The sequence below is a fragment of the Diabrotica virgifera genome, chromosome 9, assembly GCF_917563875.1.
Source record: "Diabrotica virgifera virgifera chromosome 9, PGI_DIABVI_V3a".
Lineage (NCBI taxonomy): Eukaryota > Metazoa > Arthropoda > Insecta > Coleoptera > Chrysomelidae > Diabrotica > Diabrotica virgifera.
Window position 1 is genome coordinate 202,251,670 of NC_065451.1, and position 21,877 is coordinate 202,273,546.

Here is a 21,877-nt window from a genome sequence, read left to right on the forward strand (position 1 = left end):
TTAATCTTTAGTTTCTGCAAATGTGCAATATTGCTGTGTTCAGTCAATTATCGTATTTGCCGAGCTTTTGGCGGCCCAATAATCACTAAATTTATGACTTCCGTTTTTTTGGATGAATAGTGTTAGGTTTAAGATAACATAAATAATGTTTGTTTTATTTTTGATATGAATGCAATTTCTTTTATTTAAAAACGAATGCCCACTTCTATTTCATTGATGGATGAATGATGAATATACATATTATTTATTTGCTATTCGATTTTAATTTTAAATACAAATATTTTTTTTACAGTATTTTTGCCGCCCCAGGGGCGTCATTTGATAGGGTTAGGGGAGGAAGTTGCCCCCCCCTGAAACTGAAAATGACTGAAATTTACAAAAAATACTTTCAGTTTTTTTATCATTACATCATATATAAGGTATTGTATGACGCCCCTGTGCCGCCCTCTCACAATTTGCCGTCCTAGGCAGCTGCCTATATTGCCTAATGGATAAAGCAGCCCTGCTCACCATGTTCTTGTAATACTGATGATGCTCTTGTGACAGAGCGAAAACGTTTTGTTTATATGTTTGTAGCCCTTTAGGGCTTTTTAAACTAATATACCTTTTACCAAGAGGAAATTTTTTTATTAAATTTCACTTAGAATTAGGTTCGTTGTAATTTTAACCAAAAATTTTTCTACCCCTAAGAAGAGGTGGGAACCTCTCCCAAGATAAAAGCACACATCGGCATAGGGTAGACTTTGAATTAGGAGAAAAGTAGAGGCGAGGCTCAAAATTTCATTAAAATCCATGCAGTAGGATAGAATTCGGAGGTAATATCCTACTCTTGCTCCCATTGACTGACTTTTCAAGTGACCATGACCTATGATTGACATTTATTTTGACTTGTTTCAGATATCTCTAACTGCCAAACATGAGTGAAGTGCCAAGTGATAACAGTGCCCAAACAAACAATGGCAAAAGTGCCGGCTCAGAGATCGAACAACCTCCCGCGGGTGCTTCTTCGTTAAGTGCTAGTGTTACGTCGCTGGATAATGTGTCAGTGGCGAGTTCAAAACTTTCTAAAGCGTCTGGAATAAGGCCTCCCAGCAAAATAGGAAGGTTATGTGGTAATCAACATAAACCGTCTCTTCCTACGACACCGACAAAGAGTGAGTTTTTAATTTATGTTTATTTATTTTTCATATTATATTTATTTTTTATTTGTGTCGTATTTTTTGGTTAAAGTACTTACACATAGTTTTTGTAAAGGTACAGATTTTTGCAGAGAAACATTTTGTTGCTCTCTGAAAACGTTCCAAGAATTTATATGTTGAATTCTAGAAAAAAAACCCACTATTTCGAAGCAAGAGACATTGACTTTGAAAGGGTACCTCCGTTAAAATAGCCAAAATTCCCTTACTCCCAGAGTTGAATTTTTTTAATTTTTTTACGTTGTATGCGATTAAAGAATAATAGCGCAATTTTAATCCACTACCCCTCCCCTTAACCGAAAAACGTTATTTTTCGTTTTAATTTATTTTTCGGTGGGTTTCATTAAATTTAAAAATTTCAAAAAGTTCACACGCATTGAGGCTTTTACAAAACTTGTTAATTTTTTTTTGAAAAAGCATTTTTTTTTAAATCGTACATTTCTTTTTGGAGATAGTGGCAGGTGAATTTGTGTATTTTATCAATAAATATATTTTTGTAGGTCTTAGCGCGAAAAAAAAAATATACAAAAAAAAAATGTAATAAAAAAAATGTTAAAAATATATTAAAAAAAAAATAATAAAAAAAACAGAGTAAAAAAAAAACAGTAGTACTAATAGTTTTAAATTTAGATACTAAGCATATATTTTGTAAAAGAGAGAATTCAAAACACATTGACTGGCCAGTTGGTTGCTTAACCAGTGCCAATAAAACATAAACACACACACACACACATTTTTGATTTTTTCAGAATTTACCGTAAGGGTGGCCACGTTAAAAAATCCGGTTTTTAGGGGTTTTGGGGAATTTTTTCATTTTATAGACTTCAAAATAGATCAAATCATAGTATTTTATGGTTATTTTTTTTATATAGGGTGATTGATTAGTGGGGTAAAGCTCAATAGCTCCGCCATAGTAATAGATAGCAATAAAAGTTAATAACAAAAATTTTAGCCACCTTTGAGCTTCACATTACAAAATTAGTTAGAATATTACAGGGTGTTCGATAACACAGTGGCAGACCAAACTTATGTTTTTTTAAATAGAACACCCTATATTTTATTTTATATTCGAAATGCTGTTAACTTCTCCATCACAAAAATATAAAGGTTTGTAATGTTATACAGGGTATTTACAAAGTTATAACCAATTTTGTATGAAAATCGTAACAAGTTCAACTCCCTGTATAAATAAAAATAAGCACAACAGCAATGGTTTATTAATGCCATATTTTTTATTTATTGTCAAAATTTTCAAGAATTATTGACATTGCTAATTTTCTTTATATCAAATACAGGGTGAGTCAAAACGCAAATAGGTACATTATTTTCTCAGTAATTTCTCAGGGAACACCCTGTATTTTATATCATTATTGAAAAGTAACATTACCGTACTTTAATTTTTATATAACATTCCCTATGCCCAAATTTATTAGTTTTCGAGTTATTTTCATTTTTCAGAGAAAATTATTTTAGGTGTTTAAATTTATCTAAATTTTAAATAAGCCATGACTGAATTGACAATTGACGATTACCGATTATCAATCCGGTAATCAATGTAACACTGTAGCAAATAAAGAAATAAAAAGAATTTATTAGTAATACATTTTACAAATAAAAACACAACCACAACATGCAACATTTTTGAAACAATTAAAAACTATCTTTTTATGTAAATGCAACAAATAAACAAAGAAAATTAGTAATAAATTAAAAAAAACACACAAACACAAAATACAACATTTATTTTGTGAAGACAATTAAACACTACTTTTGTATGTAAATGTAACAATGTAACAAATAAAGAACGAAACATAATTTATCAGTAATACATTTTGCAAAAAAACATGTTTGAAAAAATTAGAAGCTACTTTTAATAAAATATTTTTAATATTTAATTACATAAGGTGTTCAAAATTATCTCCTAACACATTTATGCACGCCTAAAAACGATCATTGAATGAGCTACTTACTCTACGAAGCATTTGTAAAGTAACACATGGAAATACACTTTGTATTCTATTTTTCATCTCATCCCTTGTTGTTGGAGGTATTTTATAAACTTCATTATTAACGCAACTCCAAAAAAATCAGTCCAGTTTATTAAATTCTGGTGATTTGGGTGGCCACGCTACTGGTCCATTGAAAAATGAAAATATCTCGAAAACTAATAAATTTAGACATAGGGAATGTTATCTAAAAATTAAAGTACGGTAATGGTACTTTTCAATAGTGATATAAAATACAGGGTGTTCCATTTAAAATTACTGAGAAAATAATGTACTTGCGTTTTGACTTACCCTGTATTTGATATAAAGAAAATTAGCAATATCAACCATTCTTGAAAATTTTGACAATACGTTAAAAAATATGGCATTAATAAACCATTGCTGTTTTGCTTATTATTATTTATACTTACAGGGAGTGTTACGATTTTCATATAAAATTGGTTATAACTTTGTAAATACCCTGTATAACATAACAAACCTTTATATTTTTGTGATGGAGAAGTTAACAGGATTTCGAATTTAAAATAAAATATAGGGTGTTCCATTTAAAAAAACATAAACATAAAATCCTTTATAAAAGGTATATTTATTAAAATCCCTATACAGGGCTACATCAAAGACAGAACTAGTTTTCAATCGGTTGACCGATCATCATCAGTGCAATCCTAAAATGTGTACAACCAGATAAAATGATGCAAAGTATTTGAAATGTTGACTAAGGTTAAAAAAAAAATTTTATAGGTTATACTCACTTAGAATCTACATGCAAGCCACCAAAGTAAAAATAACAGGGTAATAACCCTTTAAAATTGATCCGTCATCGGAACATATGACTAAGATGTGAATTATAACATGGATGATTAAGATATCCAATGTTTTTCGCCCGAGGTACCAATGAGCTCTATCTGACAAGTTCACATCATGACTGTATGGAAGCAAGTGATTTTGATAACGGAAATTCTGAATGGTGACATGACAAGAATGACAGTTCCACAGGAAGTTATAATTTCCCTGTTGTTTTGTGGTATTTATTGTAAAATTTGTTAAATTAATAACAATAAAAACAGTCGTTCCCACTGTGGTAGATAGTCTGTAGAAATGGAAATCGACTTGATGTAAATGTTAAAATATTGTAATGGAGGAAGTAGGCAAACCACATTACACAAGTGGTTTGCCTACTTCCTCCATTACAATATTTTAACATTTACATCAAGTCGATTTCCATTTCTACAGACTATCTACCACAGTGGGAACGACTGTTTTTATTGTTATTAATTTAACAAATTTTACAATAAATACCACAAAACAACAGGGAAATTATAACTTCCTGTGGAACTGTCATTCTTGTCATGTCACCATTCAGAATTTCCGTTATCAAAATCACTTGCTTCCATACAGTCATGATGTGAACTTGTCAGATAGAGCTCATTGGTACCTCGGGCGAAAAACATTGGATATCTTAATCATCCATGTTATATTTCACATCTTAGTCATATGTTCCGATGACGGATCAATTGTAAAGGGTTTTACCCTGCTATTTTTACTTTGGTGGCTTGCATGTAGATTCTAAGTGAGTATAACCTATAAAAATTTTTTTAACCTTAGTCAACATTTCAAATACTTTGCATCATTTTATCTGGTTGTACACATTTTAGGATTGCACTGATGATGATCGGTCAACCGATTGAAAACTAGTTCTGTCTTTGATGTAGCCCTGTATAGGGATTTTAATAAATATACCTTTTATAAAGGATTTTATGTTTTTGTAATGGTATACAGCCAACTACAGGAAATTTTTCCTCGTGGATTTAAAAAAACATAAGTTTGGTCTGCCACTGTGTTATCGAACACCCTGTAACATTCTAACTAATTTTGTAATGTGAAGCTCAAAGGTGGCTAAAATTTTTGTTATTAACTTTTATTGCTATCTATTACTATAGCGGATCTATTGACCCCAATAATCAATCACCCTGTAAACATTCAAAAATTGGACGAAACATTTTCAACCCACAAAAAAATCATGTTTTTTGAGGTTTTTAGGTTTTTTGCAAGTTTTAAAAAACATGATTTTTTGAGAGTTTAAAGGTGTTTCGCCCAATTTTTGAATGTCCTAAGGGTTCATTTACTTCAAGCATTGATTATAAATATTCCTCTTCAAGGTAAGATATATAATCTATAAAAAATCTTGATTTGATCTATTTTGAAGTCTATAAAATAGAGAAACTCCACAAGAATAAAAAAAACCAGTTTTTTCAAGTTTTTGAAGGTGGCACAACGTATGGAAAAATTTTGAAAAATTAGAAATAGATTTTTTGATAAAACACAAAATAAAAACAATTAGACCTGTAGCCATCTCAAAAAAAGTTGTATGCTCAACGCTCAACCTACACGGGTCTCTAAAAAATCTACAAGTTTTGAAATAGCCACAACTATGGATTTGGAATTTCTTGAAATTTTTAAATTGATTGTAACCCACCGGAAAAATAATAATAAGATCGAAAAAATTACATTTTATTTTCGGTATTAGGGGAGAGGTGGGCTAAAATTGCGCTTAGTGTTATTACCTATTTAATCACATGGAACTAAAAAAAAAATGAAAAAAATTGAATTCTGGGAGTGAAGGCATTTTGCCTATCTTAGCGGGGGTAACCTTTGTATCAGTAGCGCACTCAGAATTTTCCTCTAGGGGGGTTGGATTGGGCGGGGTTCGGACAAATTATCCCTGAAAAAAAATCCCCACAAATTATCCATGGACAAAAAATATCCAGACAAAAAATCCCCGGACAACTAACCCCCAGGCAAAAAATCCCCACAAAAAATCCCGGACAAATAATCCCCACAAATTAATATCTCCACAAAAAATCCCCATGAAATATTTGCTACCGAATAGTTCTCTAAAAGTTTTCCCGTGAACGCAATCGACTCAAATGTTTTTCAGCCTCAGTGCATAAGAGTTATAGCAATGGCCATGAAACCGCTTTTCGGCACGACAATAATGATTAGTAATTAAGGTTAAGCATGAATTATTTTAATTTCGATTACCAAATTTCGAATTCCAATTACATGCCGAAAACTTCAAATTTTACATGACAAACGAGTGTGAGTTTTTTCAAAAATCGTGGAAGATATGGGAAATGAGCTAAGGCTGTGGAAATCATGTTGCAATTATTGGCTTAAATCTTTTGCTCATTCTGCCTTGAATAACTAAGTTCAAAACATTGCCTATTATCTGTGTGCATCCATGAAAAACTTCTGCGCTATTAAGAATGTTTAGCTTTCTTATGAAAACGCAGAGCACAGGTTTTTGACATAGCTTTTGAAAGCTTTTGAAGCAGGTTTCTGAAATGCTGCTTGCAGTGAATTGAAACTGATGACTAAATATTTTTCGTTATGTAGGTATTACTAAAAAGATTACTACCATACGCCGAAGATATAGTTGGTGACCACTAGTGTGATTTCAGGCCCGGAAGATCGATTGTTGATCAAATATTTACTATTAGACAAATGCTTGAAAGGATTGGGGGTACTTATAATCAAGACGTGCATCAGATCTTTATATATTTCAAACAGGCTTATGATTCAATTAATCATCCTACACTATGGTATATAATGGCCGAGCTGGGCGTACCTAAGAAACTGACTGCGGTAACGCAAATTTGTGTAAGTAACTTCTTGCACCTCTTACAAGTTAGAAGAGGTGAGGAAATATCAAATGCTTTCTGCGTAAATCTACAGAAGTCAACCTTCTATATTTTATTAGTTGTATAACACAAGCAATGGAGGCAGGTCATCAAGTTGATGCTATTTATACAGACTTATTAAAAGCATTTGACAGAGTTAATCATGAGCTCCTATTAACTAAACTTGAAAGTTTTGATATCACTGGATCGTTACTAAAATGGTTTGCAGATTATATTTCCAATAGAAAACAAATTGTACGTTTTAACAGTATTAAATCCAATGAAATTTCTGTAACTTCTGGCGTACCACAAGGATCTCACTTGGGATCTTTATTGTTTAATCTGTTTATTAATGATATAGTTAATAGTTTTCACCATGGTGTGGTACTCCTATTTGCTGATGATTTAAAGGTATTTTCTGTAATAAGGTCAAGTGAAGATGCTGAAAAATTACAAGACGACTTGACTAAACTTCAAAGTTGGTGCATCAATAATGGTATGGAACTGAATACAAATAAGTGTCATGTCATGCGTTTTTATCGAACTAATAACCCTTTACTATATGATTACAGTATTAATACATATGTTCTTTCATCACAAACTGTAATCAAAGATCTTGGAATATGGCTAGATACCTCACTAACTTTTCATGAGCACTTTAAAACCATCATTAACAAATCTTTGAGGCTTCTTGGATATATCAAACGAGTTACTTCTGATTTTACATCCATCCAACCATTAAAGATTCTATATTGTTCGTTGGTTAGATCCCATCTGGAATATTGCTCTTCGGTGTGGTCTCCCTATTATCAGTTGTATAGTGATAAAATTGAGAATGTGTAACATAAACTTCTTAGACATGTTGCGTTTAAACTTGGCCAGTATATGCATTATGACGATATTTTACAGATGCTAAATATTACTACATTAAAAAGCCGTCGATTACATCACGACTTAATTCTATTATTTAAGTTTAGTGTAGGAAACAGAGGTTGAACCTTGCAAAATGGACACAAGTCCGGTTTTATTTTTTTTCTGGTATATCAAGGGGTGCTTATTATAAGACTAACTTTTTCTGAAAAAGTTTCGCCCCGGAACCCCCCTTTTCACCCCTTTAAAGGGGGTAATTTGTGGTTTTTGCGGAACGTAGCCCTTCCTGTCCCTTTTACAAAAAATTTCTTTTATAGAAATATGAAGAGGACTATATTTTCTACGATTTATTTCCCGACAGCATCTGTCTATCATCCACCGTTTAGCGGGGGTGGCGCCCCAAAGTTGACAAGTTTTTAAAAAAGATGTTTTTAAAAAAAATATATTTTTCCCTAACTGTAACGGAAATTAAGAAGAAATCCTGCGGCAGTTATTCACAAATATTTGATTGATTTTTTGGTATAGGTTTCACTTAAGAGTAATAGACCTTTTTTTAATGACAGGGTGTTACATTTTAAAAAAAACCTTTTTTATACCATCTGAACCGTTTATGCTAGAGTAAAAAGACTTTCAGAGATTACCCATGTACTGGTGCTATTTACAAATTTGTATAATGCACCCCCATTTTTTTCTCGGAACCACCCAAAAAAAAAGAAGAATTAATAAATAAAGTAATTTTCTTTGAATCCTTCACACACAATGCCTTTATTAATATGATTCATATATCATTTTGTGCACGTTATTATTACCCATGCATGGACACCAAAAGCGATTTCCTAGTGCAACCCCTGTAGCCAAAAAATAATAATTAAAATGGGGGGTTGAAATTTTTTTTTGTTTTTTGCTTTTTGATTCATATGGGCATATGCTTCATCATTAGTGCTTTTCAAAAATATATATGGTTATTGCAACATCCCTGCGGAAACAACCCCTATCCTTGAAAATATACTGCAGAAACTACCCCTATCCCTTGGCGAGCATGTTTTTACGATTTTCTCATTACCTATGCATTATTGTTAAACAAAACTTATACAAGGTTAAAGACCACTATTTACTCTAAAAATTAGGTCCTATTAATTTTTTTCGTATAAGCAACCGTTACGGCACAGTGGCGCCGTAAACCTCATATATACTTTGGCGGGCTCCAGTTTTTTTTTTCGGTATCTGTTCGTTCTATTGATAAAGTACTTATGTAAAATAAAACAACACAGTGTAACCTACACATTACGACCTATGCACATTTTACATTCTTTGCTCCCTAAAGCCACAGTGGTGGCCCAAAATAAATTTTTGCATATTTTCGCCACCTACACGCATTTTATTGCGTTAAAGCTACCTTAATAGCACAATATTCACCCCTAAGTGATCGCTAAACAGTGTCGGATCCAGGTGGGTTATGAGGGCGATTACCCCCACCCCTCTCAAACCAAGTGATATTATATTTGAAGATTATAAAAATATTCATTTATTTTTATATAAATACTTCTATTATATTAATATTATTTTTATAAGAATGACTGTTTATGCGTTAGCGATAGTGGCGGATCCAGCATCGTTAAGAGGGGGGTGCCAACTGGTTAAATTTCTATAAAAATAAATGAATATTTTTATAATCTTTGAATATAATATCACTTGGTTTGAGAGGGGGGGAGGTGATCACCCCCATCACCCCTCCCTGGATCCGCCACTGCTTAGCGACCACCTAAGGGTAAATATTGTGCTATTAAGGTAGCAATAATGCAATAAAATGCGTGTAGGTGGCGAAAATATGCAAAAATTGATTTTGGGCCACCACTGTGGCTTTGGGGAGCAAAGATTGTAAAATGTGCATAAGTCATAATTTGTAGGTTATACTGTGTTGTTTTATTTTACATAAGTACTTTATCAATATAACGAACAGATGACGAAAAAAAAAACAAAAACTGGAGCCCGCCAAAGCATATATGAGGTTTACGGCGCCACTGTGCCGTAACGGTTGCTTATACGAAAAAAATGAATAGGACCTAATTTTTAGAGTAAATAGTGGTCTTTAACCTTGTATAAGTTTTGTATAAAAATAATACATAGGTAATGAGAAAATCGTAAAAACATGCTCGCCAAGGGATAGGGGTAGTTTCTGCAGTATATTTTCAAGGATAGGGGTGGTTTCCTCAGGGATGTTGCAATAACCATATATATTTTTGAAAAGCACTATTGATGAAGCATATGCCCATATGGATCAAAAAGCAAAAAACAAAAAAAAATTTCAACCCCCCATTTTATTTTTTTTTTGGCTACAGGGGTTGCACTAGGAAATCGCCTTTGGTCTCCATGCATGGATAATAATAACGTGCATAAAATGATATATGAAACATATTAATAAAGGGCATTGTGTGTGAAGGATTCCAAAAAAATCACTTTATTTATTAATTCTTCTTTTTTTTGGAGTGGTTCTGGGAAAAAAATGGGGGTGCATTATACAAATTTGTAAATAGCACCAGTACATGGGTAATCGCTGAAAGTCTTTTTACTCTAGCATAAACGGTTCAGATGGTATTAAAAGGGGTTTTTTAAAATGTAACACCCTGTAATTAAAAAAAAGCGCCATTACCCTTAAGTGATACCTATACCAAAAAATCAATCAATTATGTGTGAATAGTTGCCGCAGGATTTCTTCTTAATTTCCGTTACAGTTAGGGAAAAATATATATTTTTTTAAAACATCTTTTTTAAAAACTTGTCAACTTTGGGGCGCCACCCCCGCTAAACAGTGGATGATAGACAGATGCTGTCGTGAATTAAATCATAGAAAATATAGTCCTCTTCATATTTCTATAAAAGAAATTTTTTGTAAAAGGTACAGGAAGGGCTACGTTCCGCAAAAACCACAAACTACCCCATTTAAAGGGGTGAAAAGGGGGTCCCGGGGCGAAATTTTTTCAGAAAATGTAAGTCTTATAATAAGCACCCCTTGATATACCAGAAAAAAAATAGAACCGGACTTGTGTCCATTTTGCAAGGTTCAACCTTTGTTTCCTACACTAGTTGGTTAACTCACAAATCGACTGCCCAGATATGTTAGCCAAAATTAATTTCGCAGTTCCCAACCGCCAGACAAGACAATTGGTTTCATTTTCTGTACCAACGCATAGAATAAATTATGCTCATTATTCGTTCTTATCTCGAAGCCAAAGAATTGCAAATCAATTTCAGGAACTTGACTTTTCCTACAGCTTAAATAGATTTAAGGCCGTATTGTCAAATATCACTTAACGACGGTTATTATCAGATGTAGGTACCTACTTTTTATGTTTATTATTTATATTATTTGTCTGTGTACTTTTATGTTTAATTGTCTTGTAATTTTTAGCTTATAAATGTTTTGGCTAAATTTTGTTTTAAACCTTTAACATGTTAATTGTATTTTTTTTAATTATCGTACTTGTTTTAAAATTGTACTTATTTTGTAAAATGGGATCGCCCGTAAATAAATAAATAAATAAATAAATTCTGGACTGAGACAGGGAGATCCGTTGTCCCCATTGTTGTTTAACCTGGCCTTAGAATATGTCATGCGAAAAATTTATCCAAAAATCAAACCAAACATAGCTGCTCGGGAAGAGGCCAGAAGTCTGTAGGACCGCCTAGAAAAAGGTGGAAAGATGCAGTCAGAGAAGATCTGGAAAAAAATGGGAGTGAGACAATGAAAAATAGTGGCTCAGGACCGACACATGGAAGGCAATAGTAAAACACTCGCAAGGACACTCGAAGCGTTATAACGTCATTGATGATGATAATAACTAAATATTTTTGACGTTAAATTTACAATAGTAACAGGTTTTTTAGCATTACAATCAAGATTATCGTGTTCAGGACCAGCAGTTCTTATCACGAATAGGCAATGTTTTGAACATAGTTATTCAAAGCAGAGTGCGTGAAAGATTTAAGCGAATAATTACAACATGGTTCCCACAGCCTTAGCGCATTCCCCATATCTTCCACGATTTTTGAAAAAACTCGCACTCGTTTGTCATGTAAAATTTGAAGTTTTCGGCATGGAATTGAAATTCGAAATTTGGTAATCGAAATGACAATTCATGCTTAATCTTAATTGCTAATCATTATTTTCGTGCCGAAAAGCGGTTTCATGGCGATTGCTATAGCTCTCACGCACTGAAGCTGACAAACATTTGAGTCAATTGTATTCACGGGAAAATTTTTAGAGGACTATTCGGCAGCAAATATATCTCTCGGATTTTTTTGTGGGTATATTTTGTCCAAAAAAATTTGTGGGGATTATTTATCCGGGATTTTTTGTCCGGGGATTATTCGTCCGGGGATTTTTTGTCCAGGGATAATTTGTGGAGACTTTTTGTCTGGGATTATTTGTCCTAGCTTCGCTTGGGCACCGAAATTTTTTTGTATTGTTTCTGAAAGACAAGTTACATTTTCCTACTATTCTTTATATTTTTTTATGTGCCCTGGGAGGGGTTTTAACCCCCAAACCCCCGTGGGTGCGCCACTGCTTTGTATGAACTCACATTTTTTGGAAAAGTAGGTAAATCTGTAAGCGTTCGTGTATTGTTATTTTTGTAAAGGGGCTGGGTTTTTCTCAGTCGCTTGCTGAATATGTTCCAAGACTTTATATTATGTCGAATTTTACAGAAAATATCCACTTTTTGATGCTAAAAACATTGATTTTGAAATTTGAGGGCACACTTCTAAGGATAATTTTCTTTTCTTTAGTATTTAAAACTGAAGGAAAAAATAGTGCCTCTACCCAGAACGAGGGTAATTATTTACATACTCATGTTTTTTCGGTGTACCCCGAAAATACTTGGTCCATTGAAGATATTTCAAATGGACTGTTTTAATTATTAGGATCCCTGTATATTGTTTTGTTAAATACAAGAGTATTTGTTATAAAATGGTGGACGTATGAATATTGAGTATAGTGATCTAACTAACCAATGGTAAGTATCTGTTTCCTTTAAAAATATATTATACTTTCTTTAATTTCATTAAATATTTAATGAGTATATTTATTTTTGCACATTGAAATTTTTCATTGTGTGATAATGTTAAAAAAAAACTAATAAAGATATAAAAAATTAAGGGTAAGTAAAGCTAGATTTTCGAAATCTCTATACTGTTGTTAGCACTCTGATAGTGTAGGAAACACGAGGTTACACCTTGCAAAATAGACAAAAGTCCGGTTTTATTTTTTTTCTGGTATATCAAGGGGTGCTTATTATGAGACGAACTTTTTCTTAAAAAAATTTGCCCCGGAACCCCCCTTTTCATCCCTTTAAAGGGGGTAATTTGTGGTTTTTGCGAAACGTAGCCCTTCCTGTACGTTTTGCAAAAAATTTACTTAATAGTAAAATGAATTGAACTATATTTCCTACTATTTATTTCCCGACAGCATATGTCTATCACCCACCGTTTAGCGGGGGTGGCGCCCCAAAGTTGACAAATTTTTAAAAAAAGTGTTTTTAAAAAAATATTTTTCCCTAACTGTAATGAAAATTAAGAAGAAACCCTACGGCAATTAATCACAAATAAGTGGCTGATTTTTTGGTATTGGTTTCATTTAAGGGCAATTTCAAATTTTTTAATTACATTTAAAAAAAACCCCTTTTTATACCATGTGAACCGCCTATGCTAGAGTAAAAAAACTTTCAGCGATTATCCATGTACCTACTAGTGTTATTTACAAATTTGTATAATGCACCCCCATATTTTTCCCGGAACCACCCCAAAAAAATGGAGAATTAATAAAGAAAATAATCAAAAATTGATTTTGGGCCACCACTGTGGCTTTAGGGCGCAAAGAAAATAAAATATGCATAGGTAATAATGTGTATCAGACAGTGTGTTCTTTTATTTTCCAGAAGTACGTTATCAATAAAATGAATAGGTGACGAAAAAAAAAACAAAACTGGAGCCCGCTAAATCAATTCTGAGGTTTACGGCGCCACTGTGCCGTAACGGTTGCTTATACGAAAAAAATGGATAGGACCTTATTTGTAGAGAAAATAGTGGTCTTTAGTTCTGTATAAGTTTTGTTTTAAAAAAATGCATAGGTAATGAGAAAATCGTAAAAACATGCTCGCCAAGGGATAGGGGTAGTTTCTGCAGTTTATTTTCAAGGATAAGGGTAGTTTCCGCAGGAATGTTGCAATAATCATATATATTTATGAAAAACCCTATCGATAGAGCATATGTCAATATGGGCCAAAAAGCAGAAAAAAAATTATTTTTCAACCCCCGCTTTATTTTTTTTGGCTCCAGGGGTTGCATCAAGAAATCGCTTCTGGTATCCATGCATGGGTAATAAGAACGTGCACAAAATGATATGTGAAGCATTTTAATAAAGGGCATGGTGTGTGAAAGATTCCAAGAAAATCACTTTCTTTATTCATTTTCCTTTTTTTTTGGGTGGTTCCGGAAAAAAATGGGGGTGCATTATAGAAATTTGTAAATAAATCAGTACATGGATAATCGCTGAAAATTGTTTTACTCTAGCATAGGCGGTTCAGGTGGTATAAAAAGGGGTTTTTTAAAATGTAACACCCTGTAATTAAAAAATTTACAATTGCCCTTAAATGAAACCGATATCAAAAAATCAGCCACTTATTTGTGATTAATTTCCGCAGGGTTTCTTCTTAATTTTCATTACAGTTAGGGAAAAATAATTTTTTTTAAAAACATATTTTTTAAAAGTTATCAAGTTTGGGGTGCCACACCCGCTAAACGGTGGGTGATAGACATATGCTGTCGGGAAATAAATAGGAAATATAGTCTTCTTCATTTTACTATTAAGTAAATTGTTTGCAAAACATACAGGAAAGGCTACGTTTCGCAAAAACCACAAATTACCCCCTTTAAAGGGATGAAAGGGGGGTTCTGGGGCGAAATTTTTTAAGAAAAAATTAGTCTCATAATAAGCACCCCTTGATATACAAGAAAAGAATGTGTGTGTACTTTGTACGCACGTAAGAAGTTATACTTCTATTATATGATTTCTTAAAAATAAATATACTTTAAACAGTTTGTTTTAATTTTTTTTAAACACCAAACTAATTTTGTGCTTACCGCTTTCAAAAAAATAAAAAATAAAGTATAGGATTGCTCCGGATTCGAACTCAAAACCTCTCGATCTCTGGCCGAATGCTATACCAAATACGCTACGAGGACTGTGTCTGTATCGGTTCGGACGTACCTAATGACAATTCACGGTAACAAACAGACAAGTATAATAAATATACAATAAAATGTTTTAATAATACTCATCTTACTCCTGAGGAAGACAAATCCAAAGACACAAAAATTATAATAAATATATTTACTAAAAACACTAATATGTTCTTTTCACACCTTTTCTTTCACTGATATATTTATACATAACTTTATTATTATTATTATTATTATACATAAGCAAGGGCAGAGGGACAAGTCCCTATTATGCCCAAAAACAAAGAAATTACATAACTAACCTACTAGTAGATACAATATAAAACAAAAAAAAAAGATATAATTTTTGTTTACATAAAAAAAATTGAAAAACTTTAAAGTCTTTAAAAAACTTGAAAGATAGCAACTAAACGCCATACTGTCTGTGTGCGCATGCGCGCAGTATTATGAAATTTTACTCTCAATCGCGCCTAAAGAAGTATAACTTCAAAAAAAAATAAAACCGGACTTGTGTTTATTTTGCAAGGTTCAACCTCTGTTTCCTACACTATGATCCATTCGATATAAGTAGATACATAAATAGATTTAATAAGGGCAAAGTCACAACATTGTTTTACAATTGCAAAAACTAACTAGACCATGGATGCGCTCGTTGCATTGCATGATCGCGTAGTTCGTAGTTTTAATATGTTTTGTGGAGTTTTAATGTGCTATCTTTTTGATGTTTTTTTGGAAACTTTTTTTATGTTTTGAAGAAAATTTTTTTGTATTTTTTGACCAATGGGATCCCTATTTCATGATGGTATTGTGGCTGTGTGGCTCTGAAAATGACTTTGGAAGCCAAAAGCGCTCAGCCAGGAATTAAATATTTTTCACACTTTTGAAACTACTTTTCTTTGTAATTCATTTAAAAATCAAAAGGGAAAATCCCAGTGATTGGCTGTATACCATAATTTAAATAAGCGTACACTGAAGTAAACATTTCTTATGTATGATCATATATTTTTATAAAAATTTTAAAAATTATCTAAACAGATTATAATTATTTTCATAACGTTTTCGGTCCGGTCGGATCATCATCAGTGAAACATCTTGAAAGTAGCTGCAACTAGCCACATTTTTGGTTGTAAAAACCTTTAGATTACATGATAAATATATGAAATTATGAAAATGTGATGACACCAGTTCGTGTTCAAGGATATCACTTTAAGGGGTTAGGCGAAAAATTTGGTCCAATGCTATTTAAATGCATTAATTTTTATCGAAACCTGAGAAAACTAATAAGTATTTTTGATAAATTTAATTAATGCCAAATGAAAGATTACATTATTACTGAGGGCCAAAAAGCTCATATTGCTCAAGCCAGTAGAAGGAGCATCGAGACATCAAAATAGGGCAGAATTATGTAAAAAAAGTTTTGACCTACTATTTGCAGTTTTTAATACACAGTGAGGGCACCCAGTGTGCACCAGGGATCGCTAATTAGAGAAAAATGCACCTTTTAAAAGACACCCTCTGCAGTGCTGAAAACAACTAAAAGTGCCAAAAATTTTGTTTTGTATACCCCGAAACCTTCTTAACAATGTATAAAAAAATTATAACCATAAATGTAATAGTTTTTTCTTTAAAAATACACTATTCACAAAAGTATCGCATAATTTTTTTAACAGAAAAAAAGTTTAAAAATAATTTTTAATTTTTAGCAGAAAATACTTTATCTGGGTTCGTGCACCTGGGAAGTCCTGCAATTGGTCTTGTTGTGTATCCGTCACTTTCTCTATACTTTCTTAAAGCACCCTCAAAACGCTGGATTGGTGGATTCCCATAACATCAACAGCATTTTGCTGCGATCGTCCATCTCCAATTAAACCTACAATTTGGGCTGCTTGTTCTGACGATATATTTATTACTCATGTTTTGTAGGACGCACCTCATTGAAAACTCAAGCAGACAGATCAAATTCTCGAACACAAATGTCCAAAATAAATTATTCTCTGTTAAAACGACGTTTTGTTTACTGTTTTTTTTTTCTGCAAAATCACGCTTGACCTTGAAATGGTATGGGTTTGTAGACACATGCGTACCAGTCCAGGGCGCATCTGTTTTGAGATGGACGTTGAGAGGTGACTCATATTTATTTGCAGAAATTGCTTGGAATTAACTCATATACCTAATAATAATTGAGTTATCCTCTCAGTCAAAAAGGTCCGGAACATTGGGTGCGTTCGGACGACCATAGCGGCTGGCTGTCAGCAGAAATCGGCTGAGTGGTTGAATCCAGCCGTGATAGGGAAAGCTTAGTAAATCTCTCAGCGGCTGGCTTCCAGCGGTGACGTCTGACAGCTACTGCTGGCTCAGCTGTCCAGCCGCTGTGGTCGTCCGAACGCACCCATTATTTAAATCATCAAAATGTCAAAAAATGAAGAAAAAATTCGATTTTTTTCTTCGTTTTTTCTTTATAACGTTAAAAGTGTTCACTTCCGAGGAAAGTTGCACTAACATAAAAGTTGCGTAATTAAATTTCCTACAATATAGGATTGATTAAAAATTTTAAAAATTGTCACCCTTGTTGCAAAATAGCAAAATTGCGAAAAAAAAACATAAAAAGACAAGTACAGTAGAACCTCGATATAACGGACCTCTATTTAACGGACTTCGGATATAACGGACTAGAAATCCGGTTAAATGTAAAAAAATTAAAAACGTCCTGTTAAAATTATACATACTTAACCCTGCTTATACCAAGATACATTGCAAAACAACGGGGTCCCCGTGGATACCAAACGCTATATTTTACAAAGAATTTCAATAAACTTTTTATTATAGCATAATGAGGACACATTTCTAAATAGTCTGATTTATTTTAAACATATTTTTATATAACGGACTTTCGGCTTTAACGGACACCCCGTTCCCTCGATTAGTCCGTTATATCGAGGTTTTACTGTATTCGCGTTTTACGTTTTTCAACCATTTATGCTATACTTAGGACCTTCATATTTTACTCAGAAAAACTATATGATGTAATAAAACAATACTGTAAATTTCATTAAGATCAGTTTAATAGATTTTGCATAATAAATTTTGCATTCCAGCTTTCGCAAAAAAATTCATTTTTTCAAAATGTTGCAGGACTGAAAATAAAGCGGATAGCAAGTTGAATGTTTTTTTATAGAAGAATTTACGTATAGAAGAATACTGTACCTATCATTTGCAATTTGCAAAATTAAAATCGGTTAACTACCGCGGCGTCAGGATTTTTTTTAAATAAACATTAATTTTTGGTGCTACGCGCAGGACAGCGGTGTTCGATTCACACAAGTTGATTTACACCAAAATTTCTTCCAATCTTTATCTAATAGATATATTATTTTCTTGCTCTATATTTTATTGTATTTTAATATTTTAATTTCACAAAAATCAAACTAATTTGATTATTGTTTGTGAAATATTGTTTAAACAATTGCATATGTTTAAAAATAAAAAACTTTTATTCTCAAGTTATAATATATGAACAAAGAAAGTTTTTGCTAAAAAAAGTGTTATTTCAAAGGACAGATTATGTGTTTCTGTTTTGCAATAAACAAATTTATATCGAAATATACTAAAAATTAAAATCTATCAATCATTATCAAAGGTCATTGGAATGCCCAATCAGAGCAAACGTATCCGCTGTCCTGCGCGTAGCACCAAAAATTAATGTTTATTTAAAAAAATTCTTGACGTCGTGGTAGTTAACCGATTTTAATTTTGCTAATTGCAAGTGAAAGCCACAGTATTTTTCTACATGTAAAAAAAATTCAACTTGCTGTCTGCTTTATTTTCAGTCCTGCAACATTTTGAAAAAATGATTTTTTTTGCGAAAGCTGGATTTCAAAATTTATTTTGCAAAATCTATTAAACCGATCTTAATGAAATTTACAGTATTGTTTTATTATATCATATAGTTTTTCTGAGTAAAATATGAAGGTCCTAAGTGTAACATAAATGGTTGAAAAATATAAAATGCGAATACTTGTTTTTGTATGGTTTTTTCGCAATTATAGCTATTTTTCAACAAGAGTGACAATTTTTAAAATTTTTAACCAATCCTATATTGTAGGAAATTTAATTACGCAACTTTTATGTTTGTGCAACTTTTCTCGAAAGGGAATACTTTTAAAGTTATAGTCAAAAAACGAAGAAAAAATCGAATTTCTCCTTCATTTTTTGACATTTTGATTATTTACACAATGTTCCGGACCTACATATTTGACTGGGAGGATAACTCAAATATTATTATATGAGTTATTTTCAAGCAATTTCTGTAAAAATATATGAGTCTCCTCCCAACATCCAAATGTACTAATATTTTTACAGATGCGCCCTGGGCCTAGATTCCGTGCACTGTAGATATCTACATGTCGCTTTCTATCGATATTTGAATATCAAAATATATGAATTTTTAGCTTTAATTTAATTATTTTCTAGTTTTGCTCTAGTTTATCAATTAGAGTATAACCTAGGAAAACTAGAAAATAATTCAATTAAAGCTAAAAATTCAAATATTTTGATATTCAAATATCGATAGAAAGCGACATGTAGATATCTACAGTGCACGGAATCTAGGCCCTGGTCTAATAGACGAGTATTATAACATTCTACTAAAAATTAAAAATTATTTTTAAACTTTTTTTCTGTTTCAAAAATTCTGCGATACCTACTTTTTGTGATTAGTGTATTTAAAAAATGTCTTTTTTTTAAATCTAGAAAGTAAAAGTCCACTTTTAAAGCCAGGTATTGCTTGTTATCTATTTAACCTTTAATATTTAAAAACCAAAGTTCATAAATGCAGTTCGAGAGTGACCTCAGCTTGTACCAAATGTCACACAACTCACGTTACTTGTAGTCCAGGCTGTATCGTCGCCTCCGTTAAGTAAATTATTCCAATCCGATTTTTTTTGCACAAACTTACTCAAAATGAGGTCCTTATAACAAATCCACAAGGCGCTAAGACCTCGATTTTTGACCCTTCGGTTCGTTATCGAACGTATTCGCTTCGTATCTGTTTAGTGTACAGATAGCGAATGATCGATAACGAAGCGAAGGGTCAAAAATCGGGGTCCAGGCGGTACTGTGGTCGAAAAATTGTTAAAATCATTTTTTTTAACAAATTCACAAAAACAATTTTTTCACTTCGGACAATTTTTTTTAGATAATTTGGGCTATTCGGAGCAAAAAGGTCTCTTATGATTTTTCTCTAAAAATTAATTGGTGTCGAGTTATACGCGATTTAAAATTTGAAAAATGCGAAAATGACCATTTTCACGACTTAAAAACTCGGTTAAAAATTATCATTATGAAAGTCAGAAAGTGACCAAATCGAAGTTTAAAGCACCCTACAGGATCCTGAAGAAATGTTTGTCATTATTTTATTACTAAGCTGTTATTTTTATTTATTAACAATGACTGCTAAGAGCGTATTGAGGCGGCCGTCAATGTGAGTGCGAGTAAAATTCACCATTGGACTGCCGGAATGGTGTATCTCTTTCGCACTCACTGTTAATAAGCTCAGTGTTAATAAGTTAGCGCTCATTGTTAATAATTAAAAATAACCGCTTAGTAACACAATAAAAACATAAATTTCTTCAGGATCTTTTAGGGAAGACTCTAAAGTTTGATTTGGTCACTTCCTGATTTTCGTAATAATAATTTTTAACCGAGTTATTAAGCCTTGAAAATGGCTATTTCGCGTTTAAATCGCGTATAACTCGACAACAATCAATTTTAGAGAAAAATCACAAGAGACCTTTTTTGCTCACAATGACCCAAATGATCTAAAAAATTTTGTTCGACGTGAAAAAATTATTTTTGTGAATTTGTTTAAAAAAATTGTTTAAACAATTTTTCGACCATGGTATCTCCTGGCTCCCTATGGATTTGTTATAAGGACTTGTTTTTGAGTAAGTTTGTGCAAAAAAATCGAATCGGAATAATTTACCTAACGGGGGCGACGATACAGCCTGGACTATTGTATGTTTTTCGAAGTGGGTGTGTAAGCTTAAGCTTACAATGTGACTAGTCAACAGGTGTGCTTCTGTCAATTATACATTTAATATACGGCGCCATGAAAATGAAAAAATCCGGCAACGAAAAAATGAAGTCTGTCAGAACATATTCTTTTTCTCTGTGGACGTTTCTAGATGATAATCTAATTTAGGCCTGAATCCCGCGTACCAAAAAAAAGTTTATTACTTAATAGCAAGCTGAAAATGTTTGAATAGCTTAACGGTAGTCGGACAAACTTTGATGTACGGGAACACTGGAACAGGGGAAGTTTTAATCGTGGAACGTGATTTTTATCGTGGAACTAGTCATCCTGACAAGTTTACAATTGGGAAAACTAGCAGGTTGTTTTTTAAGTTCATTCAATAGCAAAATTTACTTATATAATATATGAAAAAAATGTTTGTCCGACAAACATGTTGGACATTTTAATAAGTAATGGTAGGGAAGCAAAGTATGCTAAATGTGCAGTCACTCGAGCGTTATGGGGACCTATTGGGTTGTGAAGAGTAGGTCCTAAAACCAAAAAAGTTAAGTAAAGTTTTCCATTTTAGTGGGCGTTTGCCATTTTTTAATTTAATTTTCCATTTCCAACAATCGGTTTTTCCGATTATAACGCCATCTATGCATAATTCGAAAAAATGTTTCGAATAAAAGTTACTTATTTTTTCGCCAAATCTGCAATAAAAAATGGGGGCTCCTATTTAATATTTTAAAGTAACCCCCCACCCCACCCCCGTGTGGGGTCGTATTTGATGCCATTCGATAGATTTTTCAAAAATATTAAATAAGTGTATTTGACAGTTTTTCGATCTGATGTTCATTTCGCGAAATATGGCGAGAT

At 32.5% G+C, this 21,877-nt stretch overlaps 1 protein-coding gene across 5 annotated transcripts in view; it reads left to right on the forward strand.

Annotated features, from left to right (window-relative positions):
• The window catches only part of LOC114336846 (restin homolog), a 169,696-nt gene that overhangs the window by 12,797 nt on the left and 135,022 nt on the right, over positions 1 to 21,877 (forward strand). For 4 of the 5 annotated variants that reach the window (XM_050661518.1, XM_050661519.1, XM_050661520.1 and 1 more), the window contains exon 2: positions 898 to 1,154. In XM_050661518.1, the coding sequence (XP_050517475.1) occupies positions 917 to 1,154 (238 nt within the window). In that variant the 5' untranslated portion in view covers positions 898 to 916. Of the gene's footprint in view, positions 1 to 897; positions 1,155 to 4,625; positions 4,773 to 21,877 lie in introns of those variants that run through there. The other variant, XM_050661521.1, reaches the window with a different exon arrangement.